Raw genomic sequence first — 20,352 nt, 5'->3', positions numbered from 1 at the left:
TTCAGTCTTTTTAAAATGCATATGTTTTTACAAACTTGGTATCCCACTACATATATTGTTTGCTAATTTGCTTTTTATTTAACAGTATCTCATTAATGTTTGCTGATATGATTATTCTACAGCCTGACTTGTAACAGCTACCTAATATTAAATCCTACAAATGTACCTTGATTTATTTAACCAATCCCCTCACTTGGTCATATGGGCCAACTCTAGATTTTTCCTGTTGCAGATAATGTAGTGATATATTTTTGTAGCAAAATATGTGTACACATCTCTGTATTTCCTTTGGGTTAATTCCTATAAGTGGAATATCTGGGTCAGTGAGTGCGCATAGTAAACTATGGATTTCAATAGGTACTGCCAAATTGCCTTCCAGGAATTTCCTACCAATTTACATTCCCACAAGGAGCGTATGAGAGTTCATCAAAGGCCCTGTGTATTCTGAGTTGTTTGGCTTCAGTGTTATGGGGAGTGGGCCTTGGAATCTAATAGATTTGGAGTCAGATCCTGGCTCCTCCACTCAGTCTTCTGATGAGCTTTTTAAGCTTCCAAAACCTCTGAGGCATTGTCTCCTATCCCTGTACCTCTCAGAGTTGTTATAAGAATTAAATGAGACAAGCATGTATAGTGGTTATCGTATTTCCTGGCATGTAGTTATATTCAATAAATGATCATTTCTGTTATTCTGCCAGTGGGAAATAGAAATCTGTTTTCTTTTCTATTGTGCCTGCCAGGATTTGGAGCAGGGTGCCACAAGGTTGGAGAGTTAGGAACATGAACATGACCATTTACTTTAAAAAGAAAATGAGACGAGGTTACGTAGTACAGGGCCCCATAATATTGGAAGTTGAGTTTGCATGTAGTGACAGTTGTGTGGTGGTATCACCAATGAAGTTAAAACCACAGCAAATGAGACACTTTTCCTCAATAAATCAACTCTTGCTGCCTGGGACTCCAGCAATGACAAGCAGATAGGGTAATAAATAACCACTGCCAGGTGAGGCACTGAAGACTCCTTGAGAGACCAATCAGGGCTGGGCAGTGCCTCCCACCTCTGTAAAATGTTGGAGCCAAGACTTTCTGTCAGGGATATCTGCAGTGGGCAGGTTGTTCAGTTTAAGGTTCCTAATTGGATTCTGAATCTATAGCTAATAAGATATTTATTTATAGCACCGTAAGACATTGTATTCACATAAAATGTCAGCATCTTACAAGTGGAACACACTGCTGAAGAGCAGCCATAATTACTAAGGCCATTTTGATTTACATTGGAAAATGCTCAAGTTTTTGGTTTTGTTTTTTTAATTTACTTACTACTCAAATAGCCCCTGCATTTGGAGGATAGGAAAAGCAAGATGGTTTTCTTTTGTATTATCAAAAAAAATTTCCTTGAATTTTTCTTAGAAACTTAAAAACTTATGGTTATACCATACTGCTACATTTTTTAAAAAAATGGTTTCAAGTACTTACATAGTATTTTTTATTTGCATTTTCACTAGTTTTTCCTGGCAGCAGTGCTGTGAGACAGGTGACCATCTGGCACTCTTTTACAGCTAGGAAACCAAGTTCCATAGGGTACCAGCTTGCTCAGGGTCAAGATTCACATTAGCATTTATAGCCATGGATGTTGATTAGCTGTTTGTCACTCCCTGTGTTTGTCTGCCTCCCCAAAGAGGAAGAACCAAGAAGAAACTCTTACTGCTCTCAGGATGACTGGTATTTGGTTTCCTGATGCCACTTCTGCCTGGAAACAGATCATATACATCACAGAAACATGCTTCTGTAATTAACAACAAAACTATGCATTTAAAGAACTTTGTTCTTCTGAAGACCTAAAATAATTTCATAACTATCTTATTCTTTTTTAAAAAATTATTTCATCATGTCACAGTAATTAGTTCAATAGCTCTTTAAAGGATTATAAAATGTTTTTTTAAATATACAGTTGTCCGTGTAAACAGATTTTCACCCGTTTTCAATTTCACTGTGCCATCTCCAATCTCAGCGCTAATTCAAAGCCAAAACACCCATTTAGCTATCAGTATGCACTTGTTTTGCATATACATGTGTACACATGTGCAATTTTTGTGTTTCTGTGTGTTTACTCATTTCTCAGCCAAATATCCTAGAAAATCACCCTAATTAAAGGGCATGTGTCCAGCAAGTCCCCATCAGCTGTACACTAATGGTGACCACGGTAATGGAATGTGGATGTAAGGTTCTGCACTAAGTGTCTTTTTTTGCTCCAGGCCCCCTCCCACCACCTCCTCCAGCAAGCAGAAACGGCAGCACATCTCGGGCCCTGCCTGCTACCCCTCAGTTGCCATCCAGGAGTGGAGTAGACAGTCCCAGGAGTGGACCCAGGCCTCCCCTTCCTCCTGATAGGCCCAGTGCTGGGGCACCTCCCCCACCTCCACCATCAACATCTATTAGAAATGGCTTCCAAGACTCTCCATGTGAAGGTGAGGTGTGGTCCCAGCTCCCTGGGCTATAGGGCAGCAACTAAATGGTAAATCTGTTTGTATATGTGGTTTGCTTGTTTGCATTTAATTTCTTGTTCCATCATTATCACACTCTATTGCACTGATCTAACTATCTAACCATTCTAAGGCCCACCATGATTTCAAATTAAAAATAGTAATCCCCCTTCCCCACTTCCCAAAAAGGCGGATCATTTTTCCCTGATCTGTTCTTTGTTTGGGTCTCATTTTAGTTAACTTTCCAGAGATTCCAGGATTCTGAAAAGAATCTTTTTATAGCTTCTTATTATGTACATTTCTAAACAGTTCACTGTAGGTAAGAGGCCTGACGGCCTGCAGATACTAAGTTGCCTATCTCTGCCATTGTTATCAATGGGGAAAAAGGTGTCCCATACCTTAGCCCCCAGCTCCTAAGAGGGACTGGCTGGATCCTTATCACTCTCACTAAAACCACTTTGCTTTGATTTGCAGGCCTGTATATATGTCAGTGTACTAATTCGTGACCTTTGTAGCACTTCCAGCTTTTCTGTAAACTTCTAGGCATAAAAACTAGCACTGATGTCTGTGGTTCTCTCTCTCTTTCATTCTGTGCCTTTCGTTACATAAGTCTTCATAGCACATTGTCTGTCACTGAAGATACTGCTTGTTTCTCTTCCCAGATGAGTGGGAAAGCAGATTCTACTTCCATCCGATTTCCGATTTGCCACCTCCAGAGCCATATGTACAAACGACCAAAAGTTATCCCAGCAAACTGGCAAGAAACGAAAGCCGGAGTGAGTATTTCTGCCAAGGTTTTTGAAGATTCACGCTTGAGTAGCCTGAGTGACACTCGGGCTATATAGAAAGTCCAGGCTTCTTGCCTGGAGTGGGGTAGAGAACCCTTTGGAGCCATCTACATTTTAGTAAATTCCCCTTCCACAGGCAGTGAGGAAATTGCAGATGCCCAGAATGCATATGAGAAACAGTTATTTTAATGTGTCATTACAAGCTCAAAATACCGTGGTTTGCTAGTATTAAATTTTATTATTTTACTTCTTTGGACATCTTCCTCTGTGTTCATCTTCCTGAGACAGCACAAGTAGAGCCATCTTCTATTCCTTCTAGTTTTGAAATTGGCATAATGTCTGATTAATTATAACAAAAACTCCCTTTAACTGCCTTGATCTTTTAAACGTATTGTAATCATAGCTTTACAGAGCATTACATGAAAATGTAAATATATCCATAATCTCTCCACATAATAGATATTTTCATTTTACCAGATTCTCATCCAATTTTTTATCCATATAATTCTGTTTTTTTATGTAGTTATAATGACGATGTACAGTTTTTTGGCGGGGTTTACATAACATTGCTTAGTAAATAGTGCCCATGTTATCACATGGTTTTTATTTCAGCATATAGTAATTTACCATTACCATGGACATTTAAATTATTTCTGTTGTTCTGCTAATGTAGGTAATGCTACCATAAAGAACTAAATTGCTTTTCCTCCATTGAAGAAGAATGTCAACAAGAAAGGAAAAATAGACAAACTGGAATTTTATAACAGTAAATGTATAGGAAGTGTTACAGCTCTTTGAGAATTTGTCTAGCAGGCTTTCCAGGGTTTTGCTGGAAAGCCTCTGAAATTTACTTTTAAAAAAACACAATAGCCGGGCATGGTGGCTCACGCCTGTAATCCCAGCACTTTGGGAGGCTGAGGCAGGCGGATCACGAGGTCAGGAGTTCGAGACCAGCCTGACCAACATGGTGAAACCCCATCTCTACTAAAAATATAAAAATACAAAAATTAGCTGGGCATGGTGGTGTGCGCCTGTAATCCCAGCTACTCAGGAGGCTGAGGCAGGAGAATCACTAGAACCCGGGATGCAGAGGTTGCAGTGAGCTGAGATTGCGCCATTGCACTCCAGCCTGGGCGACAGAGCGAGACTTCATCTCAAAAAAAAAAAAAAAAAAACGTATACAACGAAGAAAGAATTAGCATGAAATATGCATATGTCATCCATGAGGCTGAGGTTCGTGGCAGCCTTAGCCTCAGAGCCAAATTCCCAAACCAGAAATAGAGAAAACTTAAGCAAACAAGTCAAATATGTCACAACATCCCTAGCGATGGCCCCACTCCCTAACAGAGCACCTTACATGTACTCAAAGTCTACTGATTCTTTCCTAACACAGTTTAAAGTAATTTTTGGTTGGTTGGTTCCAAACCTTATAGGAGATTAATAACAGCTAAAGTTAAGACTGGTGAGAAGCAAAATCACTGACATGGGAGAGAAGTGACAGATGGCAGTCCCAGGTCAGAGGAGGAGACAGGAACATGGCTGTGCTGTGTGTTACAGCGCAGGACAACACCAGATGTTTCTGTTGGGTTGAATTTCTATTGGGTTAAATGGAATTAAATTAATTGAGTCAAACTGTGCTTTGTGCCTCTGTAGAAAAAGTTAAAGAGTTAGAAAATATAGGAAAATTTCCATGGACAAATGCTAGAAGAAAACAGAATACTACTGCTTAAAAGGAAAACTTTAATTCCTGAAAAGATTTGTTTATGTGGAAGACTGCATTCATAGACAATACCTAATGAAGAAGTATAGCTATAATAAAATCATTATACAAGAGTTGATGATTGAAATTTTTAGTGAAGGCCAGGCACGGTGGCTCATGCCTGTAATCCCAGCACTTTGGGAGGCTGAGGTGGGCAGATCACCTGAGGTCAGGAGTTCGAGACTAGCCTGACCAACATGGAGAAAACCTGTCTCTACTAAAAATACAAAATTAGCCGGGCATAGGGGCGCACGCCTGTAATCCCAGCTACTCAGGAGGCTGAGGCAGGAGAATTGCTTGAACTCAGGAGGTGGAGGTTGCGGTGAGCAGAAGTCGCCATTGCACTTGAGCCTGGGCAACGAGAGCGAAACTCCATCTCAAAAAAAAAAAAAGTGTTAGTGAAAAGTAAGTTTTCACATGGGACAGATATCTTTGAATGCTGTGTGTGTGTGTGTGTGTGTGTGTGCACCAGAAGAAGGGCTTCTGTTTGATAAGAGTACAGCCCTTCTTCCTTCTTGGGCACCAATAAATGAATTGACTTTAAGGAGTTGTTCATATAGACTCCAAATATTTTTCCTAACTTATTATTTGCTTCTTATTCTAAATATTATTTCTATTTTTAAATTGGTAATAGACCATCTTCCCTGTACCCTCTAGATCTTTAATGGAATAGCTAAGCATATATCTTCTCCCATCCTCCTTTAAGACTTGAGTAGGCAATGTAAGGACTAGAACTGTGTCCTGCTCACTATTGCACCTTCCTTGAGGGGCACAGAGCCTGAAACATAAAGGGCATTTTCAAGTATTTCTTTTTAAAAATGTTCTTATAGTCACAGGATATCTCTATGTCGCCCAGGCTGGTCTTGAGCTTCTGGCCTCAAGTAGTCCCCTGCCTTAACCTCCCAAAGCACTGGATTATAGGCATGAGCTACCATGCCTCGCCTAAAAGTAGTTTTTAAATTGGTGAATTAATTTCCACAGTCGACCAAAATTTTTTTGTAGATTTGCCTTAAATATTTCCAGCATTAGGCATGTTTAATATTTTATAATGATAATGGATCATCTAACAAAAATAAATAAGGCACCGTCGAGTACCAAGATTTCCTCTGCTCTGCAGCAGCCTCAGCCTCCAAGCCCACAGCCTGAGAGCGCACCCAGACAGCCCTGAGCAGTACCGAATGCACTTGGAGTGCCCTCTAATTACAGCTTTGGACAAGGCCAGCCCTCATTCTACTAACAACTTGTGGCGGGTCAGTTGATGGTCAAGGCCCCATGATAGGTGTCTGGTTTACATCCAGATGAGTCTTTTCTCGGATGCCTGCCCAAGAAAATATTTGGTTGGGATGGTGAGAGGAAGAGGTGCTTCTTTCAGTGTTTTCTCCTAACTCCCCTCCTTGCTCAGAAATTTGGTTCTTTCTCAGAAATCCCTAAGTGGACCAGTAGGGTCCCTATCAAGATGCCTACTGAGGAATCTGCCAGTTCCAGCCCACTGAGTCTCAGAGCAGTGGTTAGAGCAGACCTACCTGATTGACACATGCCCCAGTTAGACCTGTTCACAACATCTGAGCACCTGACCTCATGCCGAACACCTGTTAAATCCTCAACAAATGTTTGTGTAGTAAATGAATTTTTTTTTATGTGAATGGGTTTTAAGCCTAGTTACAGTGGACTGATAGCCCATGAATAGCTTGGTTTTGGTTTTTGTTTTGTTTTTGGACAGGGTCTCACTCTGTCACCCAGGCTGGAGTGCAGTGGCACAATCTTGGCTCATTGCAGCCTCGACCTCTCAGGTTCAGGTGATCCTCCCACCACAGCCTCCCGGGTAGCTAGGACTATGGGACAGGCGCACACCAACATGCCCGGCTAATTTTTGTGGAGACAGGGTTTTGCTATGTTGCCCAGACTGGTCTTGAACTCCTGAGCTCAAGCCATCGTCCCTCCTCAACCTCCCAAAGTGCTGGGGTTACAGGCGTGAGCCACTGCAACTGGGCCGTGAATAACTTTTAAAAGAACACATCGACAGAGTACTTGAAAAGGTGTTCAACATCACTAACTTTTATGAAACTGCAAATAAAACTATAGTGAGATACAACTTTACACCCATTAGAATGGCTACTGTCAGAAAAGCTTTCTAATTTTTAATTAGAAGATACCTAAATGCCCAACAAAAGGGAATTGACTAGGTAGACTGTAGTGTAGTCATATTTTGGAATGCAGACTGTCATTAATAATCTTTGCAAAGAGTAATGCCTTTGAAAGATGTTCAAACTGACTATATGATCTTATTTCTGGAAGAAAACGGGGAACTGTTTCTAAGTAAAAAATATACACATAATTGGTTATCTCTGGGTGCTGGAGGAATGGGTGAGTTCTTTCTTTTTACTCATCCATATTTTCTAAATCTATAATAAGCATACACTGTGATAAGAAGAAAATGATTTTTTTAACTTTGTGCAAGTACTTGGGAGCCAGTGATGGATCACCCACCATGATGTTTATTCAGAACATTACTTGCTTGTTTTCACCTCTCACTTCTCATCCACAACATACGCCAGTTAGCTGACAGCCCTGGTCATAGGGATGAGGTAGTGGGTACCCGTGCAACCATCCCCGAGCTTCCATGATGAGAACATCAGCTTTCTAACCAAAATTATATTTTGTCTGTTTTTTCACCAAGGTGGATCCAACCGAAGAGAAAGGGGTGCTCCACCACTCCCTCCCATCCCGAGGTGATCTTTGCCTGCTCTTCTCTACCCAAGCTCAAGAGCTGCTTCTGTTGCTATCTAAGAACTGCATACCCTCCTCCCTGCTTCTTCCCTTGTGCCCCATGTATGGGCAGGAGGAAAGGTGGGAGGGGGAGTGGGAATATGCGTGTGTGGGTGGGAATCGGTAAGAAATTCACCTAGCTTTTCATATTGTGTTTATTCTCCAGGCTATTGCTTGCTTCAGCTGCAGCCTGCCTGTGCTGGCTGCTGGGGTCGATAGGCTTTTGTCGTAATAGGCAGAGATGAATTGCATCCCAGCTTTCCACCAACCAAATTCAAACATTCACTGCTTATTTGCTACAGACTGTAATTATTAAAGCCCCTGAGAGCTGTTTTCTCCCGTTCCTTTTTCGCATGCTTGGCCTCCTCTCTGTTTCTATGAACCACAGACCACCTAAGCAAGCTGCTGAGTAAGGGCTCACTGGAAACTTGCAGTCACAGGATGTCCAATCTTTGGCAGTCCGAGCTTGGCTCTAGGACAGAGCTGTCCAATAGAAATATAATGTGAGCCCCATATACAATTTTTACATTTCTAATATATTTTAAACAAGTGAAGTTAATATGCATCCAAAATATTTCAACCTGTAATCAACATAAAATTTTAATGAGATATTTTATATTATTTTTTGGTACTGAATCTTCAAAATCCAGAGTGTATTTTACACTTACCGCACATCTCCATTCAGACTAGTCACATTTTTAAGTGCTCAGTAGCCACATGTGGCTGGTGGCTACTGGATTAGACAGCACGAGTCTGGAAGATGGAAGCTAGTGCAGAAACCTCTTGTTTAAAAAACAAAAAAGGCAAGATGGGCTTGAGCGATTCAAGAGGCAACTAAAAATAAAATTAGGACCCAGCACCTTGTTTGACACACAGTTTGACCTTCGATTTTCCTCCCTTAACTTCCTTCTTCCCTTAATATCTGTATACAAGTGTTGCTTCAAAGTACCAAGGTCAGAAATTGATTGAGTACGGTTTACTAAAGTCATGTGGAATAAAGCCATTGGAAACAAATGGAAAGCCTGTCGGGACTTCCGGGCTCAGAACCAGCTGGCTCACGCACTCCACTTGTCAGCTGGACTTCTGCCTTGTGAAATGGAAGCAGCCTTTGTTCCTTTCTGGCTGAGCAAGCTCCTGAGGCTGGGAGAGACTAGGAAGGCTTGGTAGGAGGGGAAGAAAGTCAGGAAAAGATATCAAATCAGAAACATGGAAGAAGAAGGGAACCGATTTGAGTTGGTGGGCAAAACTCTAAAAATCTAAATCTGATGCTTATGTAAGGGTTGAGCGAATTAGGGAGATTGCTAGTGGAAATTGGAGGGAATTTGTTTTGCATGATTTGTCTAGGATCTATGCAAATATAGCTCCACTAAAGGACCATAGGGAAGAGCCAGCCTTGCCTTTTCTTATATGATTTTGTTTACAAAATTTTACTAGGACTTTTAAATCTAGCTATAGAGTTGGGAAAAACTATTTCCACTTAGATATTTTACATGGTTTTGTTTAAAATTACCATTACTTGTTTTTTAAAAACACATGACCACATATGTATACGTATATCTACCTAAACATTGTATCATGGTTTCAGTATGTTATTCATGTATTACTGGGAGATGCTAACAAGAAACCAACCCAAAGAAAATTCTGAAAAATACATTTCTATTTATAGAATAAATGTTTCATTTATATAAAAGCAAAAGAACTTAGAGTTCTAATAAATGGGATGTCTAATAAATTATGAAGTTACTGATTTGAATATATTATATTTTTATAACTTCCTTGCCAAAGTCCTGATTTAGTACATTAGAGAACCTGTGTTTCCTCTCTCCTCTACCATTCATCTCTCTTCCATACAGTCATTTGGGCTTTTTACTCAAAGAGAATCAAGAAATAATAAGGTATAACAAGCTTGGCAAAGTGTTGGCTTTTTAAAAAAAATTTTTTTTAATCTCTAGCAGTTTGGTAATTTAGCAGCATCATTTATTTGGGATTCTTTTATCTGATTTCAACAGCGAAAAACATCCCTATGATAAAGCCTAATGACCCATTTCACAAAAGATGGAATTTGCCCTTCCTAGAAAATATGACGGAGAAAAGTCTGACTCAGAGAAAGTGGGTCTGAATTTTATAAGGGGTAGTAAGAATTGGACAATTCCTTTGCATATCTGAACTTGGCAGGTACCGTTCTAAATTTGGAACAGGGTGATAGCTCAAAGTTGCCATTCATGCAGAATAGATTGTTTTAGAATGTAGTGTTTAAGTGAATGTTTCATTAATACACCTACACCCTTTCTTTGAAAGTTTGCAACCTAATTGCATCTAAAACTATGAATAAGTTCTGTGGTAAAATCTTAAACTATGGAAAATTACAAAAATGAATTTTTCTTCCCTGAAATCAGAGCTTACATGTGTGTTTTTTTCATAACATTTTCAGATAAATGTATTCAACATGTAATACAGTATTTTAACATTCACCTCTTATTTTATATTGAAATGTATTACAGTATTAAAACTCAGTGTTCAGTATTTATTTCACTATGCATTTTATTTAGTAAAAGCCAGGAGAAATGTTTAATCCAATGGTGCCTTACTTTGTGATTTAAAAGAAGTCAACTTTTTTTTATGTCTAAGTAGTAGATTATTTGCATATTTGTAAAAACTGTTAGGTCTTTATATTTTAAAGTGTAATACCAGTTTTGTTATTTTAGTAGCAGAAATGGGATGATTGTTAAAGTTCCCCAAAAATGTTGGCATGAAATTAATTTTTCCCTCCTTATAGTCAAGGACCGTAGAGGAAGAAAAACTTTTTTTTCATACCATGCACTATGTAAACAGACACATTTTGCTATCTGTGTCATCAGGATAGTGTAAGTGGTAGGGCAGAGACTACCCTAGACATCTGCATCTTTGTAAGTTAGCCAGACAATAAAGAAAAGCAGAATGATATGGTGTCAACTGGTGGTTTTTCTTTTAAGTATTGTTTATGTAAATATAAACAAAAAAACAAGTGTCTGTTTTCGGTTTTAAACTGTGGAAAAGAAAGACAAAAAAAGGTTTGTATAAGTAAGTAAATATTCATTGTACCTACTTGCTAATCCCATCTTCGTTTTTTCCGAGAATCTGCATCTTAGTCAAAATCTGTTTACTTGAGGCAGATGTTTGTACTAGGAGGTAAAGATGGATGGCTGAAGCAATGGAAGATGAAATTACAAAGACTGGCATGGATACTGATAAATACAGGAAAGGCCAATGGGAATTTAGGAGCCTGATAACTTTCTTAATTATCTGCTGTATGTATACATACAGATCTCAATATAGAAGAATGGCTAAGAGCTTAGGAAGACCTGGCTCCATGTCTTACTTGCAAGTCACTTCACTAAACCTGTTTCCTTATCTATAAGGTGAGGAACTATCTTATAGCATTAATATATGCATTAAATGAGATAATGCACTCAGCATTTAGCCTTAGTGTAAGCACTCAATAAGGAGTAGCCACTATTAGTGTGAAGTAGGAAACAAATATTTATATAATGATCCCAAATTAACTGGAGCCAAATCCACTAGAAGGGGATCTACTAGTGTACTTTTAAAGGAAAGGAGCACTAGCTCCTAGATTGAAAAAATATCCATATCAGAAATGCAAAGCAACTTCTGCATAAGGGTCACCTCACCTACTGTCCTCCCTGTACCTCCAGGCCTGGAAAATGAAATTTTACCGTGCTTCAGTCATCAGAGAAGTATTATTAGGTTCAGTATGAAATAACAGAAATTAAGAGCCAGAACCTCGCAGATAGGGCGACCTTAGAATTTATGATCCACAATGGAATATTTTTGAGAGTGGAAGGGGTGCTAATAGTTGCAGTGGCAAAGCAGGTATAAGTCTGGGTTGCCTTGGAAAATGGGGCCGTGTGGTCACCCCACTCAGAGGTCATCCAGTCCAAACGTCTGGGCTTACAGATGGGCAATTTAAGGCCCAAAATGATGTACTGATGACAGACAGTGTGACTTCTCACTGTACTGTCCCATCTTCATAGTCTTTCCTGCCTCTCTCTCTATCACTGTTTTATGTGTCTTTCACACTGGCTGGAAAGAACAGGCCAAATGAGAGGTTACAGCGTCACAGCAAAAGCCGTGCACTCACAAATCTGCGTTTGGATTCTGGCTCTGCCACTTGCTCCCTGTGAGGCCATAGACAAGTTATTTAAGTCTGAGTTCTAGCTTCCTCAATTGCAAAATGGTTACAAAGCTTAAATAATACACATCCAGAAGCTTTGTAGGTGGTTTACTGAAAAAAAATAAAATTTTAAATAAATAAGTAAATATGCAAAACTCAAGCAAGATACCTGGCATATGTTAGGCACTCAATGAAAATTAACTCCACTTCATTTCTTAATCATTTTGCCATCAAACCTAGGCCATATTCATGACAGAATTCTCAAACGCAGTCAAAGAAGTCTTGACAAGTGCTCGCTTCGGCAGCACATATACTAAAATTGGAACGATACAGAGAAGATTAGCATGGCCCCTGCACAAGGATGACATGCAAATTTGTGAAGCGTTCCATATTTTTAGATATACCTAATGCTAGATGATGAGTTAGTGGGTGCAGCACACCAGCATGGCACATGTATACATATGTAACTAACCTGCACATTGTGCACATGTACCCTACAACTTAAAGTATAATAATAAATAAATAAATAAATAAATAAATAAATAAGTCTTGACAAAATTCAGCTGCAGAATCTTTAGGACTAAAAATTGCTTTAAGTCTGGCCTCGTTTGTTCAAAGTGGAATTATTTATTTGATTCATTCATTTAATAAGTTTTTATTGAGCGCTTACTGTTTACCAGCTTCACCACAAATGACCTATTAATAACTGGTATCCCCACCGTGACTGTAGTGGTCAAGTGATCTCTGAGTGGCAGGTAAGGAGGCCAGCACCCATTCCAAACAGGCATGGGGGCAACTTCAGTCACCCAAGCCACAGAGGGCTTGCTACTAGTGGAGAAGACACATATTTTATAGGTTCTTACCCCCTTAAGTAATTTATTTGCTTTCTTTCTAATCTCAATGTCATGGTAAATTACACTCGTTTTTTAAAAATTGTTAAACCTACAGGAACCTTGAAAAAAACAGTATTTGGAAAGATTTTTGATGACCAATAAGTTATATCTTTTGGGTTTTGATTAATTTGGAAGGTAAATTCAAGGATTCCGAGTTTTCTAAACATTCCAACTAACTGAAGGTTCCCTGGGTACCTAATAGTCACCAGTTCCCTTCTCCCTTGTCTTCCCCCAGTCTCACTTCCCTGCAGCCCAAACACTTGGCATTTAATGTCTATGTCGAGTTACATTTAGCATGTACGTGTTTCTCATACTGGTAAATGTTTAGAAATGTCCCACTCATCAACGTTATAGCACAAGTACCTTTGTCTTAAAATGTTGCTTCCATTATTACACAGGTGCATTTATAAGAAGCTAATTAAGCTCAAGCTGTGGGATCCCCCAGTTGCAAGGGGGGGGCTTCTATTTATTATTTTTTTTTATTTTAAAGGGTCTCATTCTGTCACCCAGGCTGGAGTGCAGTGGCATTATCATAGCTCGCTGCAGCCTCAGATTCCTGAGTTCAAGCAATCCTCCTGCCTCAGCCTCCTGAGTCACTGGGACTGACTACAGGTGCGCAACCATGCCTGGCTAATTTTTAATTTTTTTTTTGTAAAGAGGGGTGGTCTCGCCATATTGCCCAGGCTAGTCTCAAATTCCTGGCCTCGAGCGAGGCTCCCACCTCAGCCTCCTAATGTGCAAGGATTACAGGTGTGAGACACTGTGCCTGGCTGGGGCTTCAAGTTAAATACTCATTTTCATATCCAGTTTTTTATTTATGATTTTATATTATCTTTCTTAAATAGGACAACTTATATTGTCTAAAGCTTCAGACATCACAAAACCTGGACCTGCCCTTGCAATTCTGCCTTGCTCAACTTCTGGTGGAGAACTCAACCAAAACAAATGTCTTAAAAACTTTAAGCCACCAGCTTCCTGTGAGTGACAGATATAAGAGAGCCAAAGTGTTTGCCTCCTTCATACTCCCTGAGTGACCTGTAAATGTCTCTAAAATAACATGGTCATTGCATTGCCCACATTGCATTAGAGTCAAAAGCCCCAGAACATGACCTATCTAAGAAAATACCTTTGAGGTCCCTGGAAAACAAGTCCAGCCGTTATTAGACGTTGCGCTCAAATTCAGCTTAAATTTTGGCCAGGAAGATGCCTACCAGAACACCTGGAATATCCATCATGGACTTAACATAAACATTTTAGTCATAGGGACTCCCACCCTTTTCCTGTTTTCTGTCTGCCTTGGTAAGTTAAAGGTCACACATCAAAATGCTATCTATTTCAGATCAGTTCCAGAAACAAATAGCAGCAAATAATTGGAAAAACCCACATGATTTAATGGAGCTGTTGTACTCCCTGATATTTATTTGTACATTTACTTATTCAAATCATCAACAAACAGTAGTTGAGGAACTATAATTTATTAAGCACTAGGAATATAAAGATATACATAATACAATAGGAAGTTTTTAAATACTAGACCCAGAACCAAGTGTGAGTTTAAATTCTACATCTAACAAAAACTTCAGCTAGTAGGTACAACCCAACCCCATCCTACCACTGGTTCTGGAATGCACCTCATCACGGACATAGGGGTGTTTGGCTGGCTGTGTGCATGCAAGGAAAATTCCTACTCATGCTTGCTCCTTTGAAATTTACTCTTGGAGCAAAAGCATGGACAGTCCCAAAGGAGGCCACCATGGGAAAATGAAAAAACATCTAACACAGTAATGAAAACAGTAATTTTATACCATCAAGACACGCTACCATGGCCAGGCACAGTGGCTCACACCTGTATTCCCAAGACTTTGGGAGGCTGAGGTGGGAGGATTGTTTGAGCCCTGGAATTCAAGACCAGCCTGGACAACATAGCCAGACCCTGTCTCAAATAAATTTTAAAAATTAGCCGGGCATGGTGGCATGTGCCTATACTCCTAGCTACTCAGGAGGCTGAGGCAGGAGGATCACTTGAGCCCAGGAGTTTGAGGTTGCAATGAGCTATGATCCTTCCACTGCACTCCAGCCTGGGTGCCAGAGACCCCATCTCTTAAAACAATAAAAAAATTTTAAAAAGAAGACACTCTGCCTAATTTATGTATCTAAATGACAACACATATATTGTCTTTCTTTTTCATATAACCACCACCAATACTACAATTTGAGCTAGGCTCTTTACAAATATTATTGCCAATCTTTGTATCATTATACATAGAGAAATCAAAGCCTGAGTGGATTAGAAATTTGCCTCAGCCACTTGCCTTAAGTGGATTGAGAATTCAAACTCAAAGCTGCCTGATCAAATTTGAATGGGGAGTAATATCATTGTCAACTTTTCATTTGTCAGTTTAAAAAAATACCGATATTTCCTATAAGTAAGAACCTTAGTGAGCCAAGACAATGGAAGACCTCATTTGAGAATGAGGCAGTTGGCTCAACTGAATAAACATAGCTTCCTGGAAAGCTTGCTCCGTTGTTCTCACTTTCCTCATTGGACTGTGGACTGGCTCTGCGTTTACCACCTGGGACACATTGCTTCTTGGATGTGATCCAACTTCTTTTGGTTCTTTGCAGTTTAGGGGGTGGTTATAATCCCTGCCTTGAAGTTTTAAAAAGGATATTATATAAATTTGCTTTTCAGCTCATCTTATCAGATACCTGCTACCTTTTAAGGTGATCTCAGAGAAGCCAGAAGTCATTTCATTAAGCAGTTACAGGTTATGGGCAATCCCCATGTCAGAATCAAACTGCAGTGTGCCTAATTTGCTTTCCTGTGAATCTCCCTTCCTTTGTACTGTTCATTATTTATAGGATATTTCTACCATTCCTATCATAAATTTATAGTACTAAATTTCTTTGTCACTCTCCTTGGAGTTGGAAAGCCATGTGGCTCTTTTAAATACCAAATAATAGGATTCGTTTTCGGTAATAGCCAGAAGTAAACCTTGTGTTCTTTGCCTCATCATACTACCTAACACTCAGTAAAGCAAAAAGACAATCATATTCAACAAAATTGAAAAGAGTGGCTCCACAGTTTTCAGGCATTTTTACATACCTTATGTCATTTGTACCCCACAGCAGCCCTCAGAAAGAGGAAGGAGGAAGAAACTGATCCCCATGTCACAGGTGCAGGGCTAAGGCCTGAGAGAGGAAGTAACTTAAGGCCTCACAGCTGTTGGGCTTACACGCCAAGACTAAATTCCTCTCTGACTCTTTCAGTCACATTCTTTTCATCGCATTTCTGTCCTTATTGTCTTCATTCATTTGACAAATATTATTGCGCATCTTCTCACAACAGAGACGGCATGAGGTAAGCCCAGCTGAGGATATGCAGGTCGGTACTGCAAAATGCCTGTATCTCAGGAAGCCTGTGGTCTTTGGGCGGGGCTGAGGCAAGGACATGAGAAACTCTAGAACTAGGCAGAGTACATTAATTGTTATTCAAAGTCCAGATACAATGCATCAGGAGGATCCAAAGAAGGTACAACACCTGTGAAAGGGGTTGAGCCTCACTGCTTCACCCTCACAGGCACTGCTCTACCCTGCTGATTTAGACTTGCAGTGTCTCTCAGAAGGAAAGAATCACCTGGAGTGCTTGTTAAATGCTGATTCCTGGGCTCCACCTCAGACCTACCAAAATTAGAATCTCTTGGAACCCAGGGAATTTGTATTTTTCACAAATTTCAAGGTCATTCTGATTCACATTCAGATTTCAGAAGCACCACTCTAAAGATTTTGCCCTTGCACTGAGCCTCTAAAACAATGTATTCATAAGCCTGGAACCTGGACTAAAAAATAAAACAAAAAAAGTATTAAAATATATAGCATATATGAAATAATGTGGATGAGTCCATCTCCATAGACGATGGAGCCTGCATCCATTTTATTTTTATTTTTATTTATTTATGTATTTTTGAGACAAAGTCTCTCTGTGTCGCCCAGGCTGGAGTGCAGTGATGCAATCTGGGATCACTGCAACCTCCGCCTGCTGGGTTCAAGCAATTCTCCTGCCTCATCCTCCTGAGTAGCTGAGATTACAGGTACATGCCACCACACCTGGCTAATTTTTGTATTTTTAGTAGAAGCAGGGTTTCACCATGTTGGGCAGGCTGGGCTCGAACTCCTGACCTCAAATGATCCACCCGCCTTGGCCTCTCAAAGTGGTGGGATTACAGGCATGACCCACCAAACCCAGCCAAGCCTGCATAAATTAAAACAAAAAAGAATATATGAAATAATACGAAGATTAAATCACCAAGATGGTGTTCACTTTTTGTCATACTGATTCACTTCTTTTAACACTGTCCCATGTGTGCTGATTCATTAGAATGCTATTGTCTCGAATATGCGTTCCTTCAAAAATGTTTCTATTAGGTAAACCTTGAGGACATTATGCTAAGTGAAATAAGCCATTCAAGAAAAGACAAATACTGAGTGATTCCTTTTTTTTTTTTTTAATAACAGAGATGGGGATCTCACTGTGTTGCCCAGCTGGTCTCAAACTCCTGGGCTCAAGCAATCCTCCTGCCTCGGCCTCCCAAAGTGCTAGGATTACAGGTGTGAGCCACTGCACCTGCCTGGATGATTTCATTTTTATGAGCTATCCAAAGTAATCATAGAAACAGAAAGTAAAATGGTGGTTGCCAGGGGCTAAGAGTAGGGGGGAAGTGGGAGTTGTTTAAAAGGTATAGAGTGTCAGTTTTACAAGATTAAAAAGTTTGGAGATCTGTTTCACAACAGTGTCAATATACTTAACACTATTCACCATACACTTACAAATATTTAAGATGGTGAGTTTTGTTATGTTTTTACCAGAATAAAAAGTATCTCTATATCTGTCTATCTATCTATCTGTCACCAAATTCTGATGACACTTTTCCCTCATGCTACGTGCTACCCTATCCTCTCTGCCAAAGAAAACTCCTACGGTAACAGCACTGTGCGGTCCCGGCCAGGGAGCATCAGCACTCTGTACTGAGTGTGTGTTCTACTGCGTTTCTTTCAGTGTGTTGGCAATGTGTGGCCCCTCTCCATGCCACTTTCTGGTGAGTTCTGGTAAACAATTTTGGTCCATTGTGCTGTCAAAAGGTAAATAGTGTTACTTCTGCCATAAAGAAAAATAGAAGAGTATCATGGCAGATGTTAAAAATGTTTAAGCACACTTTGGGAGGCCAAGGTGGGCAGATCACGAGGTCAGGAGTTCAAGACCAGCCTGGCCAACATGGTGGAACCTTGTCTCTACTAAAAATATAAAAAGTACCCGGGTGTGGTGGCGGGCACCTGTAATCCCAGCTACTCGGGAGGTTGAGGCAGGATAATTCCTTGAACCCAGGAGGCGGAGGTTGCAGTGAGCTGAAATCATGCCACTGCACTCCAGCCTGGGCAAAACAGCAAGACTCCGTCTGGGAAAAAGAAAAATGTTTAAGCAGCTCAAGATGATGTCAAGGAAATGAAGTCTCAGTGATAAAGGGGAAGCACCAACAGGGTGCTTCAGAGTGGTGGAAGTCCTCACATGATGAGGAGTATCATAAACACCCCTCCTACCACAGAGGTTAAACAACAACTATGACTGGTAATGGGAAGAAACTATGGCCTGGGGCACACTGTGACCTCAGGAGATTTAAAGAGAAGAGAAAACCCAATGGAGAGGAACCTGGACTCAAGAGACGTGGCCAAAACAGGCTGTTCGCTTGGGCCCCCTTTCTAGGAACACATGCCCCCTCCTCCAGCTAACAGGGAACACCTACAGCGTTGCTGGGATTGCAGCCTCCACACTTACCTATGTTTCACTTTAGCGAGGGGAGAATGAGTTACAAGATGCTGGAGCAGTGATTCTCACACCTCATCGCACCTCCTGGAAGGCTTGTTAACACAGAGTCCCGGGGGCCTGTGCCCACTGCTACAGATTCGGATTCAAGAGATCTGGGGTAACGCCTGAGAATTTGCATTTCCAACAGGTTTTTGAGTAATGCTTAATGTTGCTGGTTCTCAGACCACACTTGGCATAGCTCTGGTGCACAATCACAATGAAACAGTTTTCTTTGTATTAAATTAATATGTATGTATAGCATCTAACCTAAATACATTGTCCATAATTTGCATTATAGTTGAAGAAACTTAGCAGAGAAAAGGAGAAAACCAGTTAGTATGGTATTTTACCAAGAACATAATTATGACTTATAATTACCTAATACTCTCTCTTTGACCATTAATCATATCTATGGATCTTTTTTGTTGTTGTTTTTCCCTTGCCCACACATCATGGAGGTTGGAGTAGAATCCAAATGTTAATAAATGTTAATTATGGATTTTTAAAAATCAAACCAAAACAGCAAAAATCATGAAAAAAGTAATTCATGGAAGCTGACAAGCTTTCACCTTAATCATCTCAAGGTTAAATAATGATCAGAATTCTTTTAGTTGAAGCACTTACGTTACATCTTGATGTTTGACTATCATATAAATATAACTGTGCTATTAGGCTCTATTTTTCATTGCAGATGAAATTGATGCATCTTTGTGTGGTGCGGTTTGACATAGTAAAATTGTTACTCTCTAGGCAGGATATTCATAAAAATGTAATTATCGTCATCAGAACAGTCTTTAAGCTCCTGAGCAGAGACAGCCAGATTCATGATTGCCAGTTCTCAATCACTTCCCGTATAATAAAGAAACTTCTTAAAGCAGCCTTGGAAATCATTAATGTCTTACAGAGGGAATCTATTCTAATCAAACAACAAAAGGTGCTGGGAGATGGTGATAAGTACTCAAGTTGGCCTCCTCTGCCTGACTTTGGAAAGGATTGGACAGAGATTTAACATATTTCATTCGGTTTACTCACCAACAAGTTTTACTTTGTTTTCTTGTGTGTGTTTTTAATTTTTATTCTTTTCTTTTTTTGAGACAGAGTCTTGCTCTGTCACCCAGGCTGGAGTGCAGTGGCGCAATCTCGGCTCACTGCAAACACCGCCTCCCAGGTTCAAGCAATTCTCTGCCTCAGCCTCCCGAGTAGCTGGGATTACAGGTGCCCGTCACCATGCCTGGCTAATTTTTGTATTTTTGTATTTTTAGTAGAGAAGGTGTTCCACCATCTTGGCCAGGCTGGTCTTGAACGCCTGACCGCAGGTGATCCACCCACCTCAGCATCCCAAAGTGCTAGGATTACAGGCGTGAGCCACCACATCCAGCCGATTTTTATTCTTAAACAATTTGTATCACCAACAGGTTTTAATAGCAGTGCTGTTTGCTGGAAGAGCGCTTTGAGATCATAGCAAGACCACCTTGAGTGTAAATCAGAAACGGTTACTGACTGTAATACATTTATCATTGTTCTTCTTTTCTTTTTTTTGAACCAAAACCAAGAGGCAGCAGCCTGGTGCCCCCTGGGTTCTCCTCTCATTTTACTTCTTGAGTTCATAAACTGCTGGAGGAACAGCCCTGCAGT

At 40.1% G+C, this 20,352-nt stretch overlaps 1 protein-coding gene and 2 non-coding genes across 8 annotated transcripts in view; all 3 read left to right on the top strand.

The window, feature by feature from the left end:
* Nucleotides 1-10,734, top strand: part of WIPF1 (WAS/WASL interacting protein family member 1) — a 123,306-nt gene extending 112,572 nt beyond the window's left edge. For all 6 annotated transcript variants that reach the window (XM_001150625.8, XM_009443791.5, XM_009443790.5 and 3 more), the window contains 3 exons: nt 2,253-2,465; nt 3,143-3,256; nt 7,705-10,734. In XM_001150625.8, the coding sequence (XP_001150625.1) occupies nt 2,253-2,465; nt 3,143-3,256; nt 7,705-7,760 (383 nt within the window). In that variant the 3' untranslated portion in view covers nt 7,761-10,734. The remainder of the gene's footprint in view (nt 1-2,252; nt 2,466-3,142; nt 3,257-7,704) is intronic.
* On the top strand, nt 4,048-4,110 carry LOC112208465 (U7 small nuclear RNA). The gene has a single exon (XR_002942946.1). It is a non-coding gene; the product is annotated as a U7 small nuclear RNA (small nuclear RNA).
* A 1,519-nt stretch (nt 10,735-12,253) lies between the features above and the next one.
* Nucleotides 12,254-12,360, top strand: LOC112208550 (U6 spliceosomal RNA). Its single transcript, XR_002943010.1, has one exon. It is a non-coding gene; the product is annotated as a U6 spliceosomal RNA (small nuclear RNA).
* The last annotated feature ends 7,992 nt before the right edge of the window (nt 12,361-20,352 follow it).

This window comes from Pan troglodytes, chromosome 13 (genome assembly GCF_028858775.2).
Source record: "Pan troglodytes isolate AG18354 chromosome 13, NHGRI_mPanTro3-v2.0_pri, whole genome shotgun sequence".
NCBI lineage: Eukaryota > Metazoa > Chordata > Mammalia > Primates > Hominidae > Pan > Pan troglodytes.
This window is presented reverse-complemented; position numbering and strand designations above follow the sequence as displayed.